General features: G+C 45.9%; 1 protein-coding gene and 1 pseudogene across 1 annotated transcript; both read right to left on the bottom strand.

Moving 5' to 3' along the window:
• Positions 1-469: 469 nt before the first annotated feature.
• LOC144763815 (E3 SUMO-protein ligase KIAA1586-like) lies at positions 470-4,551 on the bottom strand. Its single transcript, XM_078649779.1, has 2 exons — positions 4,515-4,551; positions 470-2,490 (listed from the first exon to the last, which is right to left on the bottom strand). The coding sequence occupies exons 1-2, from the start codon at positions 4,549-4,551 to the stop codon at positions 470-472; spliced, it is 2,058 nt and encodes a 685-aa protein (XP_078505905.1).
• A 6,706-nt stretch (positions 4,552-11,257) lies between these two features.
• Positions 11,258-13,204, bottom strand: LOC144763812 (uncharacterized; annotated as a pseudogene).
• Between the last annotated feature and the right edge of the window lie 13,878 nt (positions 13,205-27,082).

The following is a 27,082-nucleotide window of genomic DNA, read 5'->3' as shown; positions in this document are numbered from 1 at the left end:
GTGCAACATTATGGGCGATGTAGAGTAAATGACTGAATGTTAAAGTGTGCACTTACTACCTGTCGTGAGAAAACGTACAATGGGCAGATTTACGAATTCAAAAATCATTTTGAATTGGTAGCCATTATACTTGTTCAAAGCAGACCACATTGGCTGGTTGTGACACTCACATTTGAGATGTTCCTTATCAGCAGGGCTTTAAGTGGGGAAAAAAAACCTGGGGGTGCTCTAAAAGGGGCGTGGCTACTCTCATAAAGGGGTGTGGCCTATCCAAGTAAGGGCGTGGTCTATCCGAGTAGGGGCGTGGTCTAAATCAAGATAACTAGCATTGTGTGCTTAAGAAAATCATGAAGTTGCATCCAGCAAAGGATAATAAAATAGGCAAAAAAGTATATTTATTAGGTATAAGCCATACAAATACCAAACACTTTAAAAAAACATGTAAAAATTATTTATATTACTTAGAAATCTATTGCAGGATTCCCCAAAACCCTTGAAGATATTCAGTGTGATTATTTTGCTGGGGTTTCTCACAACAATTTTCTTCAGCGGACCTTCTACCTTTTGCAAGCCAATTCTTCACATACAGCTTTGCATCAAATGTTTCAAATGGAGGACCATTGAGTTTTACCCATAGGCATGAAGAAATGGTCTCTACAAGAAGAGAGGCCCTTGTTGGACAAGCAATTAAGTTCATTCCTCTCTCGCAATCCGCATTACTTGCTGGCAGGGTTTCCATGCAAACGACTAACTTTTTTAATGCTTCAGGGGTTTTCTTTCCACCAAAATCTTTGAAAAGTCTAAAAGCTTGGATAGTATCTCTTACTGGCAGCTGAAACTCTGAACACAGTTTCTGGATATCTGTTTCCCCATAAAGAATACATTCATCACCAGAAGGCAAGTTGCTTGCATCTAGCACACTGAAGCTGGCTATAAGTTCTTTCTCAGAATCAGGGGCACATCGTTTATTTATATTTACAGACAGGCTTTGGTAAAACTGATTTTGATTAAGGGCAACAGAGTTGCTTCTACCATGGGGAAGAGGAACATTCTTGAATTTGCCCTCGTCCACTGCTCTCTGAGCCGCCGATGCAAACTCCCCTGGGGAGTCCTTCATTGCTATAAATATGCGTACTTGACTAACCAAAAGTCTGTGGGCATTAACAATTGTAATATCCCTCTTCTGTAAGGAGAGTGATAAGTCTTTGAGCTCTTGAAGTGCATCACACATTACCCCCAAATCTCTGATAAAAGAATAGGATGTAAGCTTCTTCAAGAGACCTTCATACTTACTCCGGTCTCTTATGGGTCTGGATGGGTCTTTAGAAGCATTCTCAAAATGTTTGCACAAGGCAGGGAAGCAGTTCCAAACAGCTTTCACAGATCTGTAACTGGATGCTACCCATCTAGTATCAAGCATTTTCCCTATCTTCTGAAGCTGTACACATAGCTCGCTGGCGGCAAGATTTAGCTCTCTCTGGTTTTTTGGTGACATGCTGTATGTGGCATACAATGAGTCCATGAAAATCTTGAAGTGATTGACCCCTGCAACCTCATCAACTGTATCTGCCACAGCAAGTTCTAGTCTGTGAGCCAAACAGTGCCATGTCAGTACAAGATTTGGAAATTCTGATTTCAACAATGCTACTACTCCTCCTTTTTTACCAAACATAACTGCTGCTCCATCAGTACATACCGCAATCAAGATATCATGAAGCAGACTTTTTGTGAGTCCAACTTTTTCAAAGTAGCTTAGGAGAGCGGTCTTTACGCCAATAGCATTAGTTTCTGCCAGCTCCAGGAGGCCGAAATAGATGGTCACTGGGGTACTTTCATTTCCAAAAATGCCACGGAGGTAGATGATCAAGGTAGAAGCATTGCTAATAGAAGTGCTCTCATCAATTAATACTGTGATCTTTGGTTTGTGTTGTCTGATATAACAGACCAATCTTTGTTGCATTTCCAATGCAATATGTTTTATTATTTCAGTTGCAGTCACATTGCTGTGCAAAACACGTCCCATTGCGCTGCTATTCTTTGCCTGAAGGAGAATTAGATCAGGGTGGTCAGTGAAAGGGCGATCTTTTTTTGCCAAGTAGTAGGCAGTGTCAAATACCCTGCATGTGCTCTCCATATGTTTTGCATTACATTCGTGTACTGCCACCACCAATGTATTTTTCTGCTGAGCTGTAAGAATGTCCTCAGCTGCCAAGTGACCAGCGCTCGCCTTATGCTCCATAATCTTCTTCCTGAGCTGTTTCTGCCTGAAAGCTTTTCTGTCACCGGAAGGCCCAACCTCGCCATCTGCCCACACTTTACTTACGCGCATGCCTTGGGTGTTATTGTGCACTGAAAGACCTGTTGATTTAGCCCGTTTACAGGAAGAACATCCAATATTGCCTGGCTTAAGATACAACCATTTATATTCCTCCTGAAAGTAATACCACTGTTTAGTGTTCCAGCAGTCAGGGAGTTTGACAATTTCTTTCTCTGGCACACGTTGAAGTTTTTCTAATGGTGGACTGTCCCTGTCAGACTCACCTCTGACAGACACAGGCCCTCCCCACCCCTCCAGCACAGACACAGGCCCTCCCCACCCCTCCAGCACAGACACAGGCCCTCCCCACCCCTCCAGCGCAGATACAGGCCCTCACCACCTCTCCAGCGCAGATACAGGCCCTCGCCACCCCTCCAGCACAGATACAGGCCCTCACCACCTCGCACAGACACAGGCCCTCCCCACCCCTCCAGCACAGACACAGGCCCTCCCCACCTCTCCAACACAGATACAGGCCCTCACCACCTCGCACAGACACAGGCCCTCCCCACCCCTCCAGCACAGACACAGGCCCTCCCCACCCCTCCAGCACAGACACAGGCCCTCCCCACCCCTCCAGCACAGACACAGGCCCTCACCACCTCGCACAGACACAGGCCCTCCCCACCCCTCCAGCACAGACACAGGCCCTCCCCACCCATCCAGCACAGACACAGGCCCTCCCCACCCATCCAGCACAGACACAGGCCCTCCCCACCTCTCCAGCACAGACACAGGCCCTCCCCACCTCTCCAGCACAGACACAGGCCCTCCCCACCTCTCCAACACAGATACAGGCCCTCGCCACCCCTCCAGCACAGATACAGGCCCTCGCCATCCCTCCAGCACAGATACAGGCCCTCACCACCTCGCACAGACACAGGCCCTCCCCACCCCTCCAGCACAGACACAGGCCCTCCCCACCCCTCCAGCACAGACACAGGCCCATACAGGCCCTCGCCACCCCTCCAGCACAGATACAGGCCCTCGCCACCCCTCCAGCACAGATACAGGCCCTCCCCACCCCTCCAGCGCAGATACAGGCCCTCGCCACCCCTCCAGCACAGATACAGGCCCTCGCCACCCCTCCAGCACAGATACAGGCCCTCGCCACCCCTCCAGCACAGATACAGGCCCTCGCCACCCCTCCAGCACAGATACAGGCCCTCCCCACCCCTCCAGCGCAGATACAGGCCCTCGCCACCCCTCCAGCACAGATACAGGCCCTCGCCACCCCTCCAGCACAGATACAGGCCCTCGCCACCCCTCCAGTACAGACACATGCCCTCACCACCTCGCATAGACACAGGCCCTCCCCACCCCTCCAGCACAGACACAGGCCCTCCCCACCTCTCCAACACAGATACAGGCGCTCGCCACCCCTCCAGCACAGATACAGGCCCTCGCCACCTCGCACAGACACAGGCCCTCCCCACCCCTCCAGCACAGACACAGGCCATCCCCACCTCGCACAGACACAGGCCCTCCCCACCCCTCCAGCACAGACACAGGCCCTCCCCACCCCTCCAGCACAGACACAGGCCCTCCCCCCCCTCCAGCACAGACACAGGCCCCCCCCCCTCCAGCGCAGATACAGGCCCTCACCACCTCTCCAGCGCAGATACAGGCCCTCACGACCTGTACAGTCCCTTTAATCCCCCCACCCCCGTGACTTTCTCCCAACTAAAACTGTACAGTTTTTCGACGTACCCTTTTAACTAAAAGTGACAAAATAATTCGTTGCAAAGTACAGTCCCTTGCCAGGAGGCACTTGGCTGTCAATAACAAAACACGCATAAAAAACAAAGATGCAAGTTTGTGACTAGAATCTACACGTTATGCAAGCTGAAACAAAAAAATTATTATAATCAAACTGTGGGGATAACCCACTGCACTTACCGATCAAGGATGGGGCTTCACAGGTGAAAAATGCTGAAACGAATTTCCCCGACCTCTCCAGTTCTAAACACGGCGCAAATTCATCAAGTGAAGGTCGGGTAGGTCGTGCTGGAGCAGGCTGCCTGGGGGCCTCTGCCTCTTCAGTTTTTGATCATCCACGACGTTGCTCCTGCGATGGTAAAGGTCCCGCGCTGGCACCACCACGACGTTGCTTCTGCACTGGAAAGAGAGGAGAGAAGGGAAATCCTGAGAGAAAATGGCTCTCTTAAAGGATTTCCCTTCCTCCAACAAAGCTCACCTGGCATGACGTCATGACGTCGTGCCGTGGACGTCATGCCGTGACTACTACTGAGTGAGGAAACGGAGCTCTCACTGCAGTAGTGCAAAATGTCCCAGCAGGTTTTTCTAAACGAGCAGCAACCGCCAGGGCTTTAAGTGAGCAGAGGCAGAGTCTGAGCACCGGCAGTTTTTTTTGGGGCCCTCGAAACGGGTCTGGAAAAAAAAAATAAAGAACGGACTACCTTTGCCAGCCGGTAAAATAGAGCCCGATAGAGACCCGTTTCGAGGGCCCCAAAAAAAACTGCCGGTGCTCAGACCCGGACCGACCCGGCCCACTTAAAGCCCTGCAGTTATCAGTTTGCCCCTTTAGCTCGCAGCATTTCCAAAGCTGTAGTTAGATTACATTTGTATTCTACTGTGCCTGGTATTGCTGTGACAGAAGGAAGAGATAGGAGGTGAGAGACAGCGAGGGACAGAGACTATAAGTGATCCAGTACCAAACACTCCAGGATTTGCAACAGTGGTTGCATAGGTGGCCACTGAGCAGTGTTCGGTTTGAAAAGTAAGTGCTGGTGCCCAAAGTTTGTTGCAAAAGCCAAATTTGGCAGAATTTGGGATTGCCAAATTCAAAGGCTGAATAGTCTTGTTTCCACAACATGCCTCTTTCTTCCACCACAATTGCAGTACCAGTCCCATTATTCCACTCTTTCATCTCTACTTTCTCCTTTTGTGTTTTTCTGTCCTGCCCTGGGTCTAAGTCTGATAAGGAAACGTATAGCCAGTCCCAAAAAATGAGTGCTTGTGAGCCCCACCTTTAACCAGCGGCTCAAATTAAATACTGACACACACACTTGTGACCCAGTAGCTGTGGTGACTGGTGATGTCAGAATAAGGAACAGCAGGGGATTTTTAGGTGTCGCCTATGCAGAGTGCATGCGCTGCATAGGAAAAAGATCTTTTTGAAATGGATTCACGTTTCGCCCTAAAAACGTGCACATGTTGCATTGCTTGCAATGGCAACGCATGCACGTTTGGCGAGGGAAATGCTCTGCCAGTCTTTTTTTTTTACTTTGTTTTTTTTAACTTTGAAACTGAGCGCGGTGCCGCTTCACGGACATTGCGCTCGGTTTATTTATATATTTTTTAACTTTAGCACTGAGCGCAGCACCCGCTTCAAGGACACCACGCTCAGTGTTGAAGGTAAGAAATATGTAAAGAAATATATAAAGAAACCGGTGGAGCGCTCAGTTCTAAACTTAAGAATTTGCAATGCAATCGGACCGATTACATTGCAAATGCTTGTTTAGAATAACTTGCATTTCTGCGTGCTGCATAACTGAACGCCACAAAGAAGCTATTAGTTCAGAAGGACAAATCCTTGCAGGGCCGGGTCAGCCGTTCATTCGTCCAAGGTCTATTGCAAAATGACCCCTTGTATTTGGGGTTATTAGTCAGTTTCGTTAATCTAGAAGACAGAAACATCATCAGCTTTTTTTTCTGTGTTTTCCCACATGTTGGAAAATTATTTATTTTTACGCCCAGATATGTGTGAAAAACGGACAATGAGACAGGCAATAAAAATAAAACTTGATTAAAAGAGAGTAGACGTTTCACCTACATTAATTTGCGAGCAGGGGGTGTTGCTCTCCCAAATCTCTGGCACATGCTAGTCTTTAGCTGTGCGCTTCTACCATTCAACTGCTCCAATGACGTGTTAAATATTTATAAGGTGTGATAGCATGCACAAGTTGCAGGAAAGCGCCCCTTCTCCATTGATTGAGAATCTTATAAGAGGTCTACTCTTTCCCTCTTCTCGTCTGATTGAACTGCATGTACTGCACATATCAACGAGCTGTGGAAAGAGTTGCCGGTACTCAAAAGATGTTCCTCAAAGACTTTGATCCGCCGTCTCACCTGCTTTATTTTAATGAACGCGTGTGATTCATCTGTGATGGGAATACTGCACCTCTCCAAATCCGGGTGTGCTTGTTGGTTGCAGGAGACATGTCTCTGTGCCCAGCCCTGGCGTGGGCAACGATTTCTAAAGCAAATATTTGTACAATTTGAGCAGCTTTAGAATCTAACTAAACATAACCATGGACATTGGAATTATGTGGAAGTGTCAACTTAATTATGCGGCAACAAAAGGCAGATTATGGGGCTAATGCGGCACGTTCTCCGACAGTATTAATGCACAATGCGGTCATTTTAATAAACATTAATGCAGACTTGGCAAATGTTTTTTTGTTACTACCTGTTGAACACCCAGATACAGCCACAAGCACCCGGAATGGGACAAGTGAACTTTTATAAAGGGTCTACCACTGCGATAAACCAGGTGTGGCACTTTTTAGGAACGTTTTGTATATTTTCTATAGAAAGCATTATTTTTGTAGTCATGTGCGAATTACGAAGGAGCTGCTTGATTATCAGCAAGTGCAGTAAATCCATAGTTCTGATTACCACACTCTGCTCTCGAACCGCATAATTACAGTAGCACTTGATGTACCATAAACAAATAAAGACACCTGGGTCAACGCGATGTACATATTTGTTACTGATCAAATGGGGAAAACTGAATGCTAGCATAATTAGTAATGCCACTGAAGTAGATGTGCGAATGTCAATTTTGATTTTTCAGCTCTTCTAATTAGAAAAGTCATTATATCCCATTCAATATCTTTTGTCAGTTAATTAATGTTTTATACTAGCCAGTACGAATTTTGTGCCCATGTATACTCGGAAGGAACAACCGGGTGAACATCAGTGCACTACAGAACATATAGGAAAACCATATTCCGTATCTTCTGAAAATGGCCATTAAAATGCTTAAATTGAACTGTGATGGGACTGTATATTTATTTTTATAGAAATGATTGCTAACCAGGGCCGAGAAAACAAGAGAAAATTCCCACTTGACATGTTTTTCTTCTATATGTTTAAGCAGTACTATATGTTCTGAAACAGAAGGAACATTAGATACTGGACATACATAATACAACATTTCTTTCCTTTTTATATAGTGGTTGTTTCAAGTCAACTCAATTTCATCAATAAATGTATTGTTTTCATATAATCACTGTTTTTATAAAGTTGATTGTACTTTTAGATCCACATAGAACATTTATTTAACACAGACTATACAAAATACATCTAGAGATGTACAAATATAAGACCCCCATCCAGCACTCATTCATACATACCAGCAGACCCACCTATCATTCCATGTCTCAGCACAACCACACATACAAAAAAATAATAAAACAAGAGGGAATGAGTTTGTTTTTCAGCCGTTGAAATGTTGAGGGCTGAGACCACTTGATGTTCGGTCCACGTACTTTTCGGTGTGGAAAGTGTATGTTATCCAAACACTTTCTTCAGTGCAAGAAATCATCTCTAAGGGTGGCGGCGGAGGGGGGAGGGGAGGGGTGTAGGGTAATGCAACAGCTTAAATTCTTGAGGACACAAGACAGTGGGAAAATACCTTGTTGTAAATTACTGCGATATATGCTTTCTTCACGTAGTAGCAATACGAGCCAACCAAGAAGATGTAATCTAGGGCCCTCTTAAATAGCAAACTCCCAACATATAGGGACAGAGTCGTTTTGTACGGTGCTTTAACGGGTCATCCAACCTCTTGTCAGAGTAATTCTGTCATAATTGTTTTTCTGTATACACGCCTCTGTTCTTCGGTGCGCTCTACTGGGGTCTCCTGCAAAAGTTGCCGGCGCTCACAAACCGGATGAATGGCTAACCAGGACCGGCCTTTAGCCTGTGCTAGCTAGGAACCACGGCAGGGCTCAGATCTTTAGATGGGCGCAGGAGCTTCCTGCAGCTGTCTTTTTCAGACATGACTCCAAAGAAAGTTGCATTTCAGCACTTTACTGGAAACTGCTGGTAGCCATGTCTGCATTTTGTTTAGTTTTCTTCTAATGGGTCTCCTTTCTCTTACCCCCTCACCTTCCTCCTACCCCTCACATTTTTTTTTAACACACAGGCCCTTAAATGCATTTCTTAAGCAGTTTTCAGTTGCATCATGGTTAAAGCTTTTTTCATCCACAAGCTTTTTTTACACAATGGAACTGAAAGGAAAAAACAACAACTTTGCATCCACTCGCAAACAAAACGTGCCTAACAAAAATGAATGTGCCCTTATGTAACGCAAACGGTGCTAATGTAAAGCGCTCTGATATCCAATACTTTAAGGTCAGGTTTGCGCTATATAATACTCAGGGGAAAAAAATGAGTTCTAGGTAGAGACAGACGCGCATTCCCCTGTCTATTGTTCTTTGCAACAAGCTGACGTCACAACAGAATGATCGCCATGTTATTTGTGTACAATTGCTAGGGCATCGCACGTGCAGGATGATTGCACCTCCTGTTGTGACAACCGTTGAATCCCTGGCTGTAAATGGATCTTCACTGCCACAATTGTGATGTGAAGTTGTAATTAGAAAGACATTCCTTTGTCAGAGCACAGGGGCTCTGCACGTTGCAAATAACCCAAAGCTGCTGGGTTGCCCCTCTACAGTATCTATACGCAGTGTTGCCAGATTTTTAGACCCGGCCCAAGCCCAAAGCCGCTCAAATATAAGCGCAAAATAAGCCCAATCAGACCAGTTCCAACCCAAAAACCAGCCCAAGTTAGCAAGTCTGAAATTATGCACAAATTATCATCAGAAACAATTTTAAGGACAAATATACATTGTATTCAATATACAGATGGTGGGAGGGCGTTAACTGGGCACCTGCCTTAATGCTACTCAATTTTAAGACCAGTCCATACTGTGACTTTGTCATGTGAAACAGGCACCGCTCAGAATACAATAGTGGAAAACAAAGAATAAGCAAGGCTTAAAATAGTGTTCTGTGCAATTTACTGCTCCTTCTAAATTGTATTGTAAGAAAGTCTGTAAAACTTAGTGTCTTCATTATTCATTACATTACAGATTAAAAATCTACATTGAAAAATGGGCACTCACTTCTCTTGATGAGCAGCAATTCTGTAAATCTTGCAGACGCTCATTTCAAGGGGTGAGGCAAGTCCCTGTAAACAGGGCCAGCACAGGGAAGCTGCAAATTGTTCATTAATCACTTGTTTGTATTTCAACTTTGGCAGCTTTTGGCTGGACACAAAGACCTCAGCAGGAGCCACTTAGGTTTCTTCCAGTAGAAGACAGTCAGCTAGGTGAATAGGCACATGGCATGCCTGCAGACGCTCGTTTCAAGGGGTGAAGCAAGTCCCAGTAAACATTGCCAGCACAGGGAAACTGCGAATTGTTCATTAATCACTTGTTTGTATTTCAACTTTGGCACCTTTTGGCTGAACACTGGGTGCATTTGGAAGGGAGGGAATTCATCTTTCAAAATGTTACCATACCCATCTATAGTATTAATGGATGTACAACAAGCAGTTTGTGTGGCAAACTGGATTTCTCTTCTTTTCTGGTCGTTGGGTATTTAATGGATAGGTTGTACAAAGGATTGCATAGATGTGCTTGCTGCATTACAGCATGAGCTGTGTTTCTTTGTTACTGCATGTTGCTGCAAATCATTATAATGGGCATGCAGTTCTATAGGGCAGTACTTGCACGCTGCCTTGGTATGATCTTATTTTATTGGGTTATCCATCCTTCGGATTCAGAAACCACTACCACCGTTTTTTATGTTTTGAACTCACTTGCCCATGTTGCACTCTTTAAACTGCAACTGTTACGCTGCTGGGAGAAGCTGCACAATGATGAACTGTGTTGATGAGAGGGCAGGGGAGTACCTGAAACTGCAAGAGACAATTATATCTATCTGTACTGGCATACATGTGGTAATACTAGTGCTAACACATGACAATGGCACCTGCTCAATCAAAGTAGGGAGAAAATAGGCATGGCTCATCTTGATATTGTGTGGCACAATCTTAATGCAAAGCAGTGTTCAACATGGGATGCTTTGCAAACGTTTAATTTTAAGGCATCATATTGTTCAAGTAAACTAATCTATGTTTGAAGTGTCAAGAAATGAGCAGGAGGATACAGTTCGCCATTGTGACTCCGGACTGTAGTAATCCTAGAGCTAATACATGACAATGGCAGGCACCTGCTCAATCATAGTAGGGGGAAAATAGGCAATCTACACGATCGGACGTCAATAGCCACAGTGTTTTGCAAGGAGAAATTAATTTCAGGGACATGCCTCCATCCAATGTGAGATACAACTCCTTATAGTCAGCCTGGTGTTTTGGTGAGTGCAAAAAACAGTTGGGAGTTTCTCTGATCACAAATTCTCCTTATTGCTTTCTTAGCAGTGATGTCAAGGGAGTGGCAAATACAGCGCACAAGTTGCAAGGATGGATGCTCATCTCGCAACATGATGAATGTTGAGTGGTGCTTCCCACACATGATGCTTACACCATCTGTGCCTATGCCAATTGCACTTTTTAATGTCAAGGTTACAGTTTTCAAGCAAGTTTAGGTCTGCATTTGCAATATCTTCGGAACAGGCATGATCTAATACTACCATGGCAGGGAAAGCGCTTACAAATTTGTTAAGCTTTTTGTTGAAATATAGAATGGAAATGCAGTGCTGTTTTTTCACTGCAATGTGGCTTGCTGGAAGTAGGAGAAGGTGGAGAATGGTGCTCTTCTAGGGTTGGCACCAGCAGGAGTGACACGCAATGCTCTGGGGTACACAGTGGCAAGAGTAGGTCTAACAAAGTGTTCTTCTGGTCCTGTTAGTAGCAGGCAGGCGTTGTGCCTCCTTCTGCAGTTAATGAGCAGGTATGTGAAAGTGTTTTTCTACCCCTGGCAACATACATGAGCTGCATGCAGCTCCAGGGTGGTGGCGGTGCTGACTGTTGCAATTTGAATCATACATTGTTCTGTTAAATTTTGCAAACAATTGCGGGGGTGGAAGAAATGAATAGGACTTTATTGCAATGCGTTTCAGTCCAAACTTAATATATAGAATATTTGAAAGCAGTTTTAGGCCCATTCTGTTCCTTCTATAATTTTTAAACAGCGTCATCTGAGAAAAAACGTTTTCAACATGAGCATTGGATGTCGGGAGAGTCAACATCTTTATAGCACCCATTGCAAGCTCGTGAAAACAATGGTTGCCAGCAGCATCGGTGTAGTTATACACTTCCATCCAGAACAATTCTATGTTTGAAGTGTTATGAAATGAGGATGAAGATATACATCTCCATTGTGACTCCAGGACCTCCAATGGACTAGTGAAAAAGGCTTCTGGCAAATCTGTTACAGGTGGTTTGGGATCTGCAAGTGCTTTTTGCGGACTCAAACTTTCTAACTTTTTAAGCATGCTGAGAGACTCGGGGAGAAGAGCTTTATATTCAGACACCAACAATTTCATGAACTCTAGGCACCTTGTCACAATGCCTTCCTTTGACACAGAGGGGAGTTTACTTTCTTCCAGCTTGTTACGGAAAGTGAGCCCAAGATCCACATCATCCTGTGAAAGATAAATGGCAGAACTTTGTAAGTCTAGGCTCTGCAACTGCTCCTGATTATTAGATGTGAAAACACTTGGTCTTAGTATCCTTTTAAGTGTGGACAAGTACAGAGTATATAGATCGCGGAAGATGTGGAGTGCATCCCCGGATTCTAGCTGAAAAATCTTGTTAACAACCTTTACTTTTGGAGCACTGGCTTTAAGAAAGTGAGGTAAAGTAGATTTATCTCATCTTGATGTGTAATTTTAAGGCATCATATTGTTCTAGTAAACGATCTACACAATCTGCCATCACTAGCCACCGTGTTTCACAAGGAGAAATTAATTTCAGGGGCATGCCTCAGTCCAATGTCAGATACAACTCCTTATAGTCAGCCTGACGTTTTGGTGAGTAGGAAAACCAGTTGTAAGTTTCTCGGATCATAAATTCGATATTGCTAGGAATGCTCCTTATTGCTTTCTTAGCAATGATGTCAAGGGAGTGGCAAATACAGCGCACAAGTTGCAAGGATGGTTGTTTATCTCGCAACAAGGTGAATGTTGAGTGGTGCTTCCCACACATGACGCTTGCCCCATCTGTACCTATGCCAATTACATTTTTATTCTCAAGGTTACAAGTTTCCAGCATGTTTAGGACTGCACTTGCTATATCTTCAGAACAGGCCTGATCTAATTCTACCATGGCAAGGAAGGTGCTTACAAATTTGTTAAGTTTTTTACTGAAATATTTAATGCAAATGCACAGTAGTTTTTTCACTTCAATGTCAGTCGATTCATCAATCAATAAAGAAAATGGTGATGTTCCAATATCTTTCAGCAATTCCTCTTTGAAATATGGGCCCAACAGAGAATTAATTAGTGCTGTACATTTTGTGCGGTGCATTCGGAAGGCAGGGAATTCATCTTTCAAAATTTCACCATACCATCTATATTATTAATGGATGTACAACAAGCAGTTTGTATGGCAAATCTGATTTCTCTTCTTTTCTGATCGTTAGAAATGGAAGGGATAGGTTGGATAAAGGATGCAACAGATGTGCTTGCTGCATTACAGCGTGATCGGTGTTTAGTGGTTGCTGCCTGTTGCTTCAAATCATTATAATGGGCACGGATGTCCACATGGCAGTACTTGCATGCTGCTTTGCTATCATCTGTCCTTACAGGGGCAATCCATTTTTTTAGTTCAGGATCCAACTGCCACTCTTTTCAGTATATTTTTTTATATTGTGACCACTTGCCCATCTTGCAATAATTAAACTGCCAAGTCAGCTGGGCGCAGAAAAATGGACTATTTCACGATGAGGCTGGATGACTACCTGAAATTGCAACAGACAAAAGGCAATCATTGTCCCTGGCTCACTGCCAAACATGTAAAAAGCAATAACAAAATACTATCAATAAATCCCTACTTGCAATGGATACTATAGCATACAGGAGCAGCCCGTGCAGGTAAGAGGAGGTGGGGGGGGGGGTAATTTGACACACAAGGGAAATGGTATTATTCAATTTGCCCTCTGGGTCGTCTGTCCAATCCCTCCCCGCCTCCACTACCACCCTGCCCCACTGCTCTTACCTGTACAGGCCACTCCTGGTAGCATACCTCAACATTGTGCATGTCCAAGGGTGTCATTTCACTATTTGGGGTACAATGCCAGTAAAATCAAAAGGAGACAGTGTTGTTGACTGAACTTGGGCAAGTAATTTTACGAAGGGCTGACAATTGAGTCTGATTGTGTCAGAGTGGGATTTGTAATGTTTTGAAATGGAGGGTGGGCCAAAGGGTAGTGAGCCTCTTATTCAGTGAGTGTTAAGAGGTATGCTCTAGCTTTCAATCTATTTATAATAAACAAGGGCATCTTAGGGATCTCAGCAAAAATGAATACATCCTAATGGAATACCCCTCATACTTTACTTTCATGTCGGTCTAAAGCTTGTGACGAGCTTTCCTCTTTCCATTCTAAACTGATATTACTGTGCTCTAAGCATGAAGTATTGATGAAAAATGCATATTAAAAAAACCCATCTTATTTAGGATTCAGAATTCTTTTTTCCTTGCGCATTTGCCTGTGGTAAGAAAACTAAGGAGGATAATGTATTTGCTGGAGGGATCCATGTTTTGTCTAGTCCAGTTTTTCATTTATAGATAAAGGCCAAGTTAAGGGACCATCAGGCCTACTTTAGAACGAGTGACCTGCAACTTCACACTTAAATGTAAACACAACGAAGAGGAACAAAAGAACACAGCTCATCTTTTCACAGGTACTGGAGAGGCATGCTTGACTTTTTTCAGTCCCTTCATGTAAGTGCATGGAATGCTAGAATGTCAGATGTGTTGGTCTGTCCCAGTATTTACACACAATTTAAATAGCAGTATTTTATTTATTTTATAGCGCACTTCAGGGTATCACAGTGCTTTACATAACAGACACATTGGCAATAAATCATGCAACTGTACAAATCAACGTACAAGATGTGTTGCATGACTGAAGGTTAAAAGATGTAGCAGTCACACATAGCTCAATGTGCAATAGTGAAAGGCTTACTAATTATGAACTGCAAGGAGCAAAAGGAACTGGGGGCATATTATCAAGACTGGAGATAAAATTATCGCCGCTTTATCGGCAGAAAACTGCTGATAAAGCGGCGTTAATGGGCTTGATAATAAGCTCTATGGAATTCAATTGAAGCCCATGTTAGATGTGAAGACATCTAACATGGGCTTCAATTGGAATTCCATAGAGCATATTATCAAGCCCATTATCGCCGCTTTATCGGCAGTTTTCTGCCGATAAAGCGGCGATAATGTTATCTCCTGTCTTGATGATATGCCCGTGTGTGTGTCCAAAGCAGTAGCGCACGAAAGTAGCTACATTAAAAAAAACTGTCATCTGCAAATTACATTATGTGTAGTGTTTTGCAGTACACACATTACACTTCTACACTACTTTGATTCAGATCTCGGACTACACAAAGCAGACATCTCTCTAAAATACCTTAACCTCCAGACTTTTTACCAATTATTATTCACTGGTTACTGGGCACCTCTGAAGATGTCTTAGCCCCATAAACTATTAAAAAATGCACTTTCCAACCAATTCAGCATAACAGATGTAGTACCATACTTCTTCTTGTTGGCACTTTCGTTTCTGCTATTTAAAACTGCCTTAAGTAAAATATGGAATCAATCAGATGATTTAGGTGGGGAACATGGATTGGCCGTAGCTCTAAAATTTATATATATGCATTTATTGTACCTCAAATAACAAAAATATGGGGTGCTCTGTGAACATCGCAATTGGCAGCAAAAGAGCAAACAACACAAATATCACTGAGAAAGATTGGATCAATCATGCTAAAACATTGTATGGTAATGACAGACTGGGAGCAAACAATCCGGGCCACAGGGAAATCATGAATGAGGAGCCTGTTATGACTTTTAATGACAACTAAGTCAGTAAGGTCATTAAGCAATAGAAACAAGATGCTGGTCCTGTTTGCCCACAGCCATCAAGGAAGACCTAACATACGGCCACAAGTTTTGACTTCATTATACAATCATTGCCTTCTCTCAAATGATACACCTGAATTTTGGAGAGGTACTGTATTACATCCAATAATACAGCTAAGTCATTAAGGAACTCCAGCGAACTACAGCCTAATCATGATAGACAACTCCCCATCCACCCAGGCAGCAGAGTAACAACAACAGCCTCCATTTGAGAGATAACAGATGCACCTGGGAATACCTGGGATTCGCAGCGACTGGGGGTCACCTCCACCCCCCACTCCACACATCCACCCAGGCAGCGTTAAGTAATGACACAGTGACAGGCAGCACAGCAGCCTACATTTCATGGACAGATAACAGGCTGGCAGGTGGTAGTGGAGGGTGGGAAAAGGCAGCCTGTGGGCAGTTTTAAGTAACTATAACCGTGTGCAAGTAGCAACCCAGACTCACCTGAGGTCGAGGTCCAGGAGAGGTACCGCCGTCACCGGACAGTCAGCAGGCTCACTCACTCACTGCTGCAGTGGCAGTGCAGAGACAGACAATGCGGCGCGAGTCGTCGACGTCGTCATGGTGACTCGGGAGTGACTCAGTCTCTCTAGGCTCACAGCACTCAGACTCAGTGAGTGAGTGAGTCAGTTCACGTGCGCCGCCGCTGTGGTGGGCAGTGATGGGCAGTGGCTGGGCCTGGGCCTGGGCTGCGTGGCTGGGTCTGGGCTGCGTGGCTGGGTCTGGGCTGCGTGGCTGGGCCTGGGCTGCGTGGCTGGGCCTGGGCTGAGGCTGGGCCTGGTGTGGGCTGGGTGCTGGACCTGCCTGAGGCTGGGTGCTGGACCTGCCTGAGGCTGGGCCTGGGCTGAGCCTGCTGAGGCTGGGGTCTGGGCCTGCTGAGGCTGGATGCTGAGCCTGGCATGGCTGGGCTGAGGCTGGGCTGAGGCGAGGCTGGGGCAAGGCTGGGGGCTGGGCCTGGCGTGGATCGTGCTGAGGCTGGGGGCTGGGCCTGCCTGAGGCTGGGGGCTGGGCCTGGGCTCAGGACTGAGGCTGAGTGCTGGGCCTGCCTGGGGCTGGGCCTGGCGTGGCTGGTCCTGGGCTGAGGCTGGTGCTGGGCCTACCCGAGGCTGGGGGCTGGGCCTGGTGTGGCTGGTGCTGGTGCTGGGCTTGGGCTCAGGCTGGTGCTGGGCCTGCCTGAGGCTGGGGCCTGGCGTGGCTGGTGCTGAGGCTGGGTGCGGCTGGTGCTGAGGCTGGGTGCTGGGTCTGGAGTGGCTGGGCCTGGGCTTGGGCTCAGGGCTCAAGGCTGGGTGCTGGGCCTGCCTGGGGCTGGGTCTGGAGTGGCTGGTCCTGGGCTGAGGCTGGTGCTGGGCCTGCCTGAGGCTGGGGGCTGGGCCTGGCGTGGCTGGTGCTGAGGCTGGGCTCAGGGCTGGGCTGGGCTGGGCTGGGCCTGGGCTGAGGCTGGGTGCTGGGCCTGCCTGAGGCTGGTCCTGGGCCTGCCTGAGGCTGGTCCTGGGCCTGGCGTGGCGTGGCTATTGAGACTAGGTTGAGGCTCACACCGCATCACACCGATGTTATCCACCCTCCCCTGGCTTCCCATCGAGGCTAGAGCTATCTACAAGACTGCCTGTATCACCCACAAAGCCTTGCACTCCTCCTCTCCTTGCTACCTTGCTACCTGGCGAATAAACTGAAACTCTCTGGAGGCTCTAGACCATCACGTAATGCGGAAAATCTACTGCTTGAACCTCCCACTTTCAAGAAGGAAAGATCAAATCCTTTTCAGGCAACGCGGTGAGAATCTGGAACTCCCTTCCACCTCAGCTCCGGACCACCACCACCTCCTCCCAGGCCTTCAAAATGGACCTCAAAGTTCTCCTCCTCCAAAGACACCTTCAAAAGTAATTCACGCTCTCTCTATTATCTGAAGGAAGACCTCCCTGTCGCGTGGCGCAAGAAGGAGGAGAGACTTGTTCCGGTTTGCAGAGGGTTTTATTTGTAACTTGTTACAGAAGCTTAGTGGCTTATAAATAAAAGTTCAGGGATTCCTGTCCGTTTTCCTGTCGGCGCTGTCTCCCTCCGGTCCCGCTCTCTTTCTCCGGACAGGTCCTCGGTAAAGAAAAATAAGAAAAAGGACGGTTACTACACTGTCTTACTCTTCAATGCAACAATAACAAAACAATGTTCGTTTCTTTGTTACTCCAACAAGTGTCCCTCTGTCTTTTGGGGTTCGATTCTCCACTTTTCAGAATGAGAAGAGAGAGATAGGTTATTTTCACTAAGTATCGGGGCCTCCTGTAACAGGGTGATCCCTGGTTTAGTTTAGCTGGTTTTCTCCCTCACTTTCTCTAACCCCTGTCCATTTCACAACCCGGAATAGCTGGCCTGGACTCCCCACCAACCAACCACCGTATTCCCAGCTCTTTTTAGCACTTGCCTGAGGCCGGGACCCGCATGTGGGATCCCGGCGTCTCCGTCCGTAGCGCCTTCCTCGGACCTCTTCCCGGCTTCTCCAGGATACCCCCTCCTTTCGTCCCCAGCCGTCCCGGTCTTCTGGTCGCTTTCCTTTCGGTCTTCTCTTGTCTCCGGTTTCGTCTCGACTTTCCTCGCTCCTCTCGGTGGTTCCGCTCCTTCGCCTTCTCTGCTCTCCCGTCCCACCCCCGGCACAGCTGATTCCAGGGATTTTACGTTGCTCACACCCCGGGCTTGTGAGTATCGTGCTCACAGGGTGGGGCTGGAAGGTGCCACCGGGCACTCAGGTGTATCTTCGATGCCGATCCGCCCAGATGCCTCGTCACACTCCCATTACTAAAAATTCTATTCTCCATGACTATGGAAGTGCCTTCCCAGTGTGTTCTTGTGGTTGGAGTGTTTGCCATTTATTGCAGTATTATCCTTGTACCTGTGTTTGGTACTCTTTTGTAACATGCACACGCCACTTTTCTCTTGTAACACACTGTTTGCTACCTCTCACATTTTGTTTGCTTTTGATACTTGCACAAGTGCTACCATTGCCTACGTAACGTTTGCTCTTGTGCCTGAGTGTCTAGCATATATTGCAGTATTATACCTCTAATTGTACTTTGTTTTCTCTTGTAACCTGCACACTTGTCACTTTTTCCTCCTGTAATGCACTGTTTTCTACCTCATGTATTTTGTTTGCTCACAATTGTCACTTTTACCTCATGTAACTTAACGTCTGCTTTTGTAATTTGTTCACTTGTAATTTTCTCCTCATGTATCATTACTGTTCCTATTTTGAAGCACTCTGATGCCTTCGGGTAAAGTCCGTGCTATATAAAAATGCATAAATAAAATAAAATAAATAAGGATGGGCCTGCTGGGGGCTGGGCCTGGCGTGGCCTGGGGCCGAGGCTGGTGTCGGCTTCAGTTCGCCTACCTTTGCTGAGTCAGTGTGTCACCGTGTCTTGTGCTCTTCAAGGGCTGGGCCTGGGCCTGGGTCTGGGCGCTGCCGCAAGTTGACTGTGGTATGGCCTGGGTGGGCGGCAGCGGCCGGCAGCAGCAGTGTGACACACGACGAGTGTCACGACTCACGAGTCCTCCTCCTCCCGACCTCCGCTCCTCTCCAGCAAGCAGCCCGGGCCGTCAGTCAGTGGAGTGCGCCCGCAGTGCAACGACGACGTGTGGCAGCGTGTGAGAGTCACACGAGTCGTCATCGTCGACAGTCTGTCTGTCAGTCACCGCAGGTACCACCACTAACATCACAGACCCTCCGCCGCCCCGGGGCCCGCGCTGAAAGAGAGTGTGCTCACATCAGCCCCCCCGCATATATGGGAAGCGCGTGGAGGCTGACCAACAACTGCTGCCCAGGGCCGTCATTGGTAGCACTTTCGCGTGCTACACGAATGACAGCCCTGGGGGACCCCCCCATTGGCTAATTTATTGTGGCAAATGGCTCCAGGCGTAACGTTGCAAGCAAGCAACAAAGCTAGGTGGTGACCTGGGGGAGGAGGGGAGTGGACGGGCGTGCAGGTACAGCACTCGTGTGGAGTGAGTGTGTGTGTGCACCTTGCCGCCCAGCAAATGAATTACAGTGACAAGCAACCAGATAACACAACAAGCAAGAATGTAGCAAGGACTGAGCCAGGCCTGCAGCAGGCCACAATCATTGATGGATGCCAGACCTCTATGTGGGCGGGGTCATCATGTGCCTGTGCAGAGGCAGGCCCATCAATCATCGGACCTCCAATCAGTAGTGAGTTAGTGACTGTGCGCAAAGCGCTCTGAGATTGGTGTGTGTGATTGTGGGCGCCCGCCCAAGCCAGTTTTTTGCGCACAAGAACCCAAATGTAGCCCAAAAACTAGCCCCCCGCCAGGTATGGGTTTTTCCCTCACAACTGGGAAAAAAGTCACCCAATTGTGCGTGAAATAGCCCAATCTGGCAACCTTGTCTATACGTCGATCATCGCGTATCCTGTAATTACTGTCTCTGTAAATGGCTGTGCCACGCCAATCCCTGAGCAGCTTTCATTGATTGGACAAGTGAACTTAGGGCCTCATTTACAAACAAGCATTGGCATAGCCAATAGGTCTTGCCTTTGGGACCTTATAAGTGTTTAGCCACGCAACAGTTGATATTGTTGCACCAAGGATATTGTGCTGCATAACTAACTACTTATAAGGTCCCAAAAGCAAGACCTATTGGCCATGCCAATGCTTGTTGTTGCCTTGTGTGGGAGGTAAAGTCATTCCACAGAAGAAAGTACGAAATGATGCGGCAGGTAGACAAATAGAAGGGAAAGAAAGGAAGTAACACTGAATGAGAGTAAATAAGAGTTCTGCAGCGAGAATATGAAAATAAGCCAGAGGAAAAAAAGTGATGTCACAGATGCCTTTCGAAATCTTTCAAATTCTTTACAGGAAGAAATGTAAAATAAATTAAAAGCGGTAAGGCACAAAAACCCCATATGAAGCGATTGCCATTTAAGAATGAACAAAATAAATGTACTTGCATTTGAAAAGGTGTATGTACATTATTGGCATTCTATACAAAGCACAAGTAATCGTCCCATTACTGTACACAATATGTCAAGCAAACCAGTTGTCTATACATAATTGTACATGAACAACACAAATTTGAATAACCCTGTGCATTTGTATTGCGCATAAATTTCAGGAGAGATACATATACATTTATGTACACATTCAACTAAAAACACAACTCGCTGTATTCGATGATAAACAAAAGGCATCAACGGATAAAGAGAAAGAATATTATTTGACACTAAACTATTATTTTAAGAATTCTTATGAAACCCTTGAAAATATGCTGATAGTTCTAAAAAGTACATTTATAATCTGGTAGGAAATGGAATGTGTGAGAATCTTCCTTAATTCTGATTCTGGAGCCTTCATGCCTCACCACCCCTTGTTGTAAATTGAATGCAAAGAGTGCATTATTTTTAAAATGTCATCAATATTTTGAAAATGAGCTTACTTTGAAAAATCATAATTGAGTGTTAACATTTTACACACGAGTCCTTTTAAAACTAGAAACCATTCATGTTTATGAATCGAGGTAGGTCCTCGGGGAAATATATTATTTGTAAGAGTTTTGGATAGCAATGGTTGCTGCCTATGGGGTGCTTGAGATTTTGTTCAATTTTACTGGATATATTCAGAAGGCAAGAGTCTCATTAAGTAGCATATTTTAGTATGTGGCTGCACGTCGAAGTTGGTAGATTTGATGGCCAAAAGTAGACCTGGAGATAAATGGTTGTTTTTCATTTATAACTAAGAGGTAAACCTGACATTCATATAAGCCACATATACATATGTAATTGCAAGTTTCTTTGCTACTCTTATTTTCAAGAGGAATTAGCATGGTGTTGATGACTGGAGCAGAGCAGACAGAAATGAGGCATGTTATGTCTTGCTACTATGGGGTCTCCTACTGCACCGTAAAGCGTTCATCTAACTATGCTGCCGGGGACACCACATATAGCTAGGCAGCAATATGAGGACCCTGGGTGCTCAATGGGGGAATGTTCACAGCTTTGCTTTCTCTGCCCTCTTCCTTTTTCTCAACACCTTTCTATCTTCACATCTGCCTGTTGTTTTTTTTGTCTTGTGTTTCTTAGTTTGATTTTGCTAAAATGCAAAGTATGCTATAATTGGTCACAGCAGCTTTCTGTCAGCCCTCTTCAGCCATTGGCCTGTTGTTGTCATTCACATTTTCCTTCCACTCACTGCAGCATACAGCATGGGGCAATGGGTCAGACCACTTCAGCCATTGGCTAACTTCACTAAGAGTGATGGCATTCTGCCCTTTCACAAGTAGCACATCCACAAACAAAGTAGTTCCCTTCAGTGACATGGACTACTATGGTGATGTGTGGATTTTGAGACTATACATTTTATTTTACTGAAGATTGACGAGGGCTGTTATCTTTCCCAACAGCAAAGTTTGCAAAAAATAAAGAAAATGACAAAACAAAGGAAGCCTTGACTAACCCAAAAGGCTAGCAGCCTAGGTAAGAACAATTGGCTTTACCAATGCGGGTTAACTTTTTGTTTATTTCTAATTTTTCTTTATGTCTCTCCCATCACTTACTTTAACCTTTTCTCTTTTTTTATCCATTTTAACTTTCACTCTTTTCCTCAACCATTAGCCTATCACAGTCTTGCTCTCTTTTATCTTTGCTCTCTTCTTATACCCTTTTTAGGTCTCGCGTGGCGTTGCAGCACAAAGCACTGCTCGCTCGGTGAGAGTTTTTGTGGATGAGGGGTTTTCAGAAAGGGACTCGAAGACCCGCCCCTCATTTCCATTTGCTTGTGTCACCGTTTATGGTAAACGGTGGCCTACCATTGGAAATGAGTTTTTTTTTTTTGTTGACACCCTTTTGCCTCAGATCCGGACTGTATCACCTGCTTTGCTGCTGTCGCAGAGCACTTTCTTATCTTTATGGGGCCATGTGTTTCTAATTAGAAACACATGGCCCCATAAAGACAAGAGATCGATGCTTGTTAAAAGTCCCATTCTGGTGAAGGCGTATTGTCTAAGCACTTGCTGGGTTCAAGGGGAGGCCGTGGGCCTTTCTTTGTGGCCCCTACTCCTTGGGAGTCTGTTCTCGTGGCTCATCTTCGGCGTGAGACTATCTGCATGGCTCACCCTTGGAGCGAGGGTCCGTGCGTGTGCAATAGGTTCTAGTCTTTCTGCACATGATTTCTCCCATGCCTCTAAAGTTTCTGGTGCAAGGGGGTGCCCAGGGTGACTTGTCGCAGTGACTTGTGGCTCACTGGTTAGAGGAGGCAGACCTGGAAGCAGAGGTCAGCCCGGGACCAGGGTTCAATTCCCGGCTCGGCGGGGTCTTGAGTCCTAAAATGTCCATGGACTCGACAATACTCGCTCCGGTGCCTACTCGATTCACGGGTTCACACTCTGCGACTCTGGGCAATAGCTTGCTTAATCTCCACAATGGCCCCTCGCGGTGGGATGCCTGGCTTTCACCTTGCGGATACCCTGCCGGGGTTATCTCACAGGGGAATACCAGGACGGGTTCCCTAAGCAAGCGCTTAGAAACCGCTCGGTGATTTGCGCTATATAAATTCCTGTACATTTACATTTACATTTACATTTACATTTACATTCACACCTTTCTCAGCCTTTTTAAATTTTTTCTGGTGCAAGCGGGTGCCCAGGGTGACCTATCGCAGCACCACGCCTTTCTCGACGTGTTTACATTTGCAGTCCGTCATCACGTGCACAGTGTGCTTCCTGATCCAGTGGAAGACGATGGCAGTGAGGATGGACAAGATGCCCACCATGATGCCCAGGTGAAGGGGCTCCGGTAGACGTGGTGTGGTCCTGGGTACTGCTGTGGCGGTGGTGACGTCTTCGGAGCTCCCTTCCTTGTCGCCATTGAGTTTACAGGACAGTAGGTCGGGCTAGCACAGTGTACTTGGGCCGGCAGGAGCTCCGGAAGGAGCCGGGGTGTTGTCACAGGCCTGGTCACAGTACTCCGAGAGGCACTCATTAAGATCCACACAGACCGTTCCACCATGCCACTGATCAATTGCAGCGAAGTGCCCAAAACCTATAACCAACAGAAACCAGGCAGCAAATTATGAGTCAAAAGCAAATGCTCCAAGAGCACCTTCACCCCGGTTCTGTTTTCTGGCAATTCAGCATCACTTTAAACATTTCTGCCACTTTCAAACGTAGGCACGTCACACTCGGAACACGCCTTCAACATAAACCATCCATGAGAGCAGTGCAGCAGTTGTCCCGCATGAGGAACATTTTTCATCAGACTTTCATTGTGACTGGCTAGCATAGCACCAATTACCAGGTTGATCCACCTTGAAGGGATGTTCAGCCTTGTGGTAAATAAATAAATAATACCCTATTTTTGACTAGGCTTATAGCATAACAAATAGCTCAATAAAATAAGAGTCAAGATTCGAGGTAGTAGGAGTTTCTGCAGGTTTATTACAGCATAAGGACAGGATCAGGACAACCTGCATAGGAACAGAGTGACAGGGCCCAGCAGGACAACTGGGGCCCAACAGGGGAAGAGAGGCCCAGCAGCTGCTGGGGCTTGGTCTGGGATGAGCGCGCTAACATTCAATAACAAAACACAGGCATATATACATAGCGCAAAACACATAGCATTACATTGCAGTAGGCGTAGCAGTGGGTGGAGCAGAAGGCGTGACGCGTAGCAGTCGCGAGAGATAACAGTAAAAGTAGGTGTAACTGGGCGTATACATAGACATGTGGTGCAAACGTAACAGAATATGTCATGAATGGGCGGAAACTTTGGAGGGGGCTACCTAAGGAGCCGGGACCTCTAACCTAATGGTGCGCGAAAACTGGCAATGACGTGTTACTAGGAGAAGCTGGGGGCTATGAACTCTGTGCTAGGAGCAGAGACTAGAGTCTGGAGGGTCGGAGCGACATGTACCTAAACCCTATCTGGTATCTGATGTTTAGGGAACATGTTGATATAAACTAGAAGTCATGAGGGGAAAAGCTAACTTGACTCTAAGACTGGACCATGCATTATTCTACATGTAGTGCGTGATGAAGAATACTAAATGACCATTAAATACAGTATTTCTCTAACGTGGAGACGAGAAGGCTAGACAATGACGGAAACTATTGATGCAGTTCAGTAGCTTAGGAATGCAGAGAGGAGGACTGAACTGATAGCTGGAACTATAACATACTTTTGGCAGACTCAGAGGCAGAGCCAAGCTACACCGGGCACTGCGAGGCAGGAAGTAAGTGAAGGGTCGAGGATACAGGTGGGGGCTGTATCGCTCCTCAGCGAGGCTTTCAGGAGACAGGAGCTGAATCTGTGGTCCGGGCCCTTTTGAGGCCTGGAAACGGGGACTTTATAACGGAATAACGTGCACACTGGGAAACGTGGCAACATTACTTTACATAGGCCTGATATTCGTAGTATTCACGAGAACTGGAAAATGACATACCAGAGGTGGACACAACTATAATTGCGTCATTAATCGGACATGGGGAATAACATATGCATATTGGTCATGCACACATAACATATGATGGATGAAGCGTAGGGACACAGAACATGGCAAAATTTACTTTTCCACATTCCCTCCTTGTCACTACGTTTCCATCAGGAAACATCAATTTTCATGATACCATCTATCATTTCATACAGTACCATTTGCTCGTCTCGAATTGTCTTGGAACGGGATTTAGAACGGGGCTTGGGACTAGGAATACAAGAGGTAGCACACATGCTGCAAATCGCAGGGCCACATTGTATACAGAGGCAGCAGCTAAATATGATCGCTACTGCAATACCTAGAAAGGACAGGACTTTCCATCCCCATGCGGAAATTATATTCCAGAACCAACCGGACCATGTCCAGGTGCCTGGATCTTGGTGTAACAGATGGGCAATTTTATGGAGTCTGGTTATAGCTGAATAAACAGACGGCGCGTTATTTGGAATGAAAATGCAGCAACTAGATCCGATGACTCTACAGGCCCCGCCCCTATCGGCCAGTATGACGTCAAGGACGAGACGATTTTGCAAAACGACAAATCTCATAGCAGATTGTTCTTCGGTTAAGTTACCTAGAGCAGAGGCAGTCTCATTAACTACAGCTTCAAGGGTTCTTGTTAACCTACGGATCAGTTTACTATTCTGGACAGGTCCTACAAAGAAGAAGAAACCTTTATTGAAATCTGTATACTGTTCTAGAGTAGTTTCAGTATAATCGACAATTGGGGACTCCCTTCTATGTCTAATGTGTACTAGATGTGTGTTTCTATGATAATCAGATGGGGCTAGGAAAACAGGTGGCAGTAGGAAAGCAATGTAACAGGTTCCCTCCCAATCGAGGGGCAGACGGACATATGCAGTTTGACCACAAATAAAATAAGAATGACGTGAAGCTTTGAAAATAGATTTCCCACTGTCACTATACTTGATAACAGTAGTACATTCACTATGACCTACATGTACAGAACCATAATTACGGACACATAATTCGCCTTTGACTGGTAGTACTGAAATAGCAGGTAAGTCTGGAGTAGTATCAGACTGAACATTCAGGACCATGAAATTCGACGAATAATTACCTAAATTATATACTTCATTTTCTAGATCTAAACCTGTTCTGTGGGGGAAACCTTGCTTGTCTGGAAAACATGTACTGTTAAGAAAAGACATATCTGATGAGGATGACGTTAACGTGGACCATGCTCCACACGAACCATTGTGTGAGAATGGATAAGGAAAGAGTGGCAGAACTCCCTTCGGTGTCTGGAAAGGGGGGAGTCGACCACACACCCAACAATTAGTGGCATTGCTGGTCTGGTGTGAGTAATGTAACATACGGATAAATGTGTTGTTGCGCATAGCGAGGCGGTATGAATATTCGTGAGGAGGCAGATCACTAAACGTGTGCTCTACTGTAGTATTAGCAGACATATTTACATGAGGAACTGGACAATACAGATAGAACGCATAGCTGGTGCAGGAAATCAAAATGCTGATGAATAATACGAAACTCAGAAAAACGATACATCTGATTGAACTTCGACTGACTCTCTCACTATGGGGGTCTATTTTATACATGTCAGAAACAGTCTAACCGTTTCACCTAGGGGAGGACTTATACAATCAAACTGACTGACTTATTTTACTAGACCTTAATTTGAGCTTATACTCCTGCTGCGGAGTTTTCTCTAACAAGGGAGGGGTTGTAATAATGTCTTGTGCGGGACAGTCCTTTAAAACAATGTTCTGGCAATCCTTCGAATCCTGGGAAATGTTTTTAGAAATGTTTTTGGAGACTGGTTTCAATCCTTTGAAAAGTTTTACATGAGAAAGGTGGACCCACCCCTTCCTGCCTTCCAACTTGACGGCAGTACGGGTGGTCAAGAGGACCTGACGTGGCTCCTTCCAACGTGGTTCCAGCGGACTTGATCTGTCGAAATTTCTGATCATCACAAGGGAGCCTGGAACGATCTCGTGCGGTGCCACCTCGGTATTGTCTGGAAATGCGGCAGCAACCTGTGAACGACATGAGTTGAGGGCAGACATCAAGGAAGCTAGGTAATCTGTCAGCATATTACATGAAACATCGGTAATACTTCGGGGTCTAGGAGTACCCCACAT

The sequence above is a fragment of the Lissotriton helveticus genome, chromosome 1_1, assembly GCF_964261635.1.
Source record: "Lissotriton helveticus chromosome 1_1, aLisHel1.1, whole genome shotgun sequence".
Classification (NCBI taxonomy): domain Eukaryota; kingdom Metazoa; phylum Chordata; class Amphibia; order Caudata; family Salamandridae; genus Lissotriton; species Lissotriton helveticus.
The sequence above is the reverse complement of the archived record's forward strand: the minus strand, read 5'-3'. Positions and strand labels throughout refer to the sequence as shown.

Excerpts from the sequence above, each read along its gene's own strand:
- LOC144763815 (XM_078649779.1), bottom strand. The coding sequence starts at position 4,551 with ATGACGTCCACGGCACGACGTCATGACGTCATGCCAG. Across the intron at positions 2,491-4,514 it reads ACGTCATGACGTCATGCCAG|AGAAAGAAATTGTCAAACTC; the intron begins GTGAGCTTTGTT and ends AACGTGTGCCAG.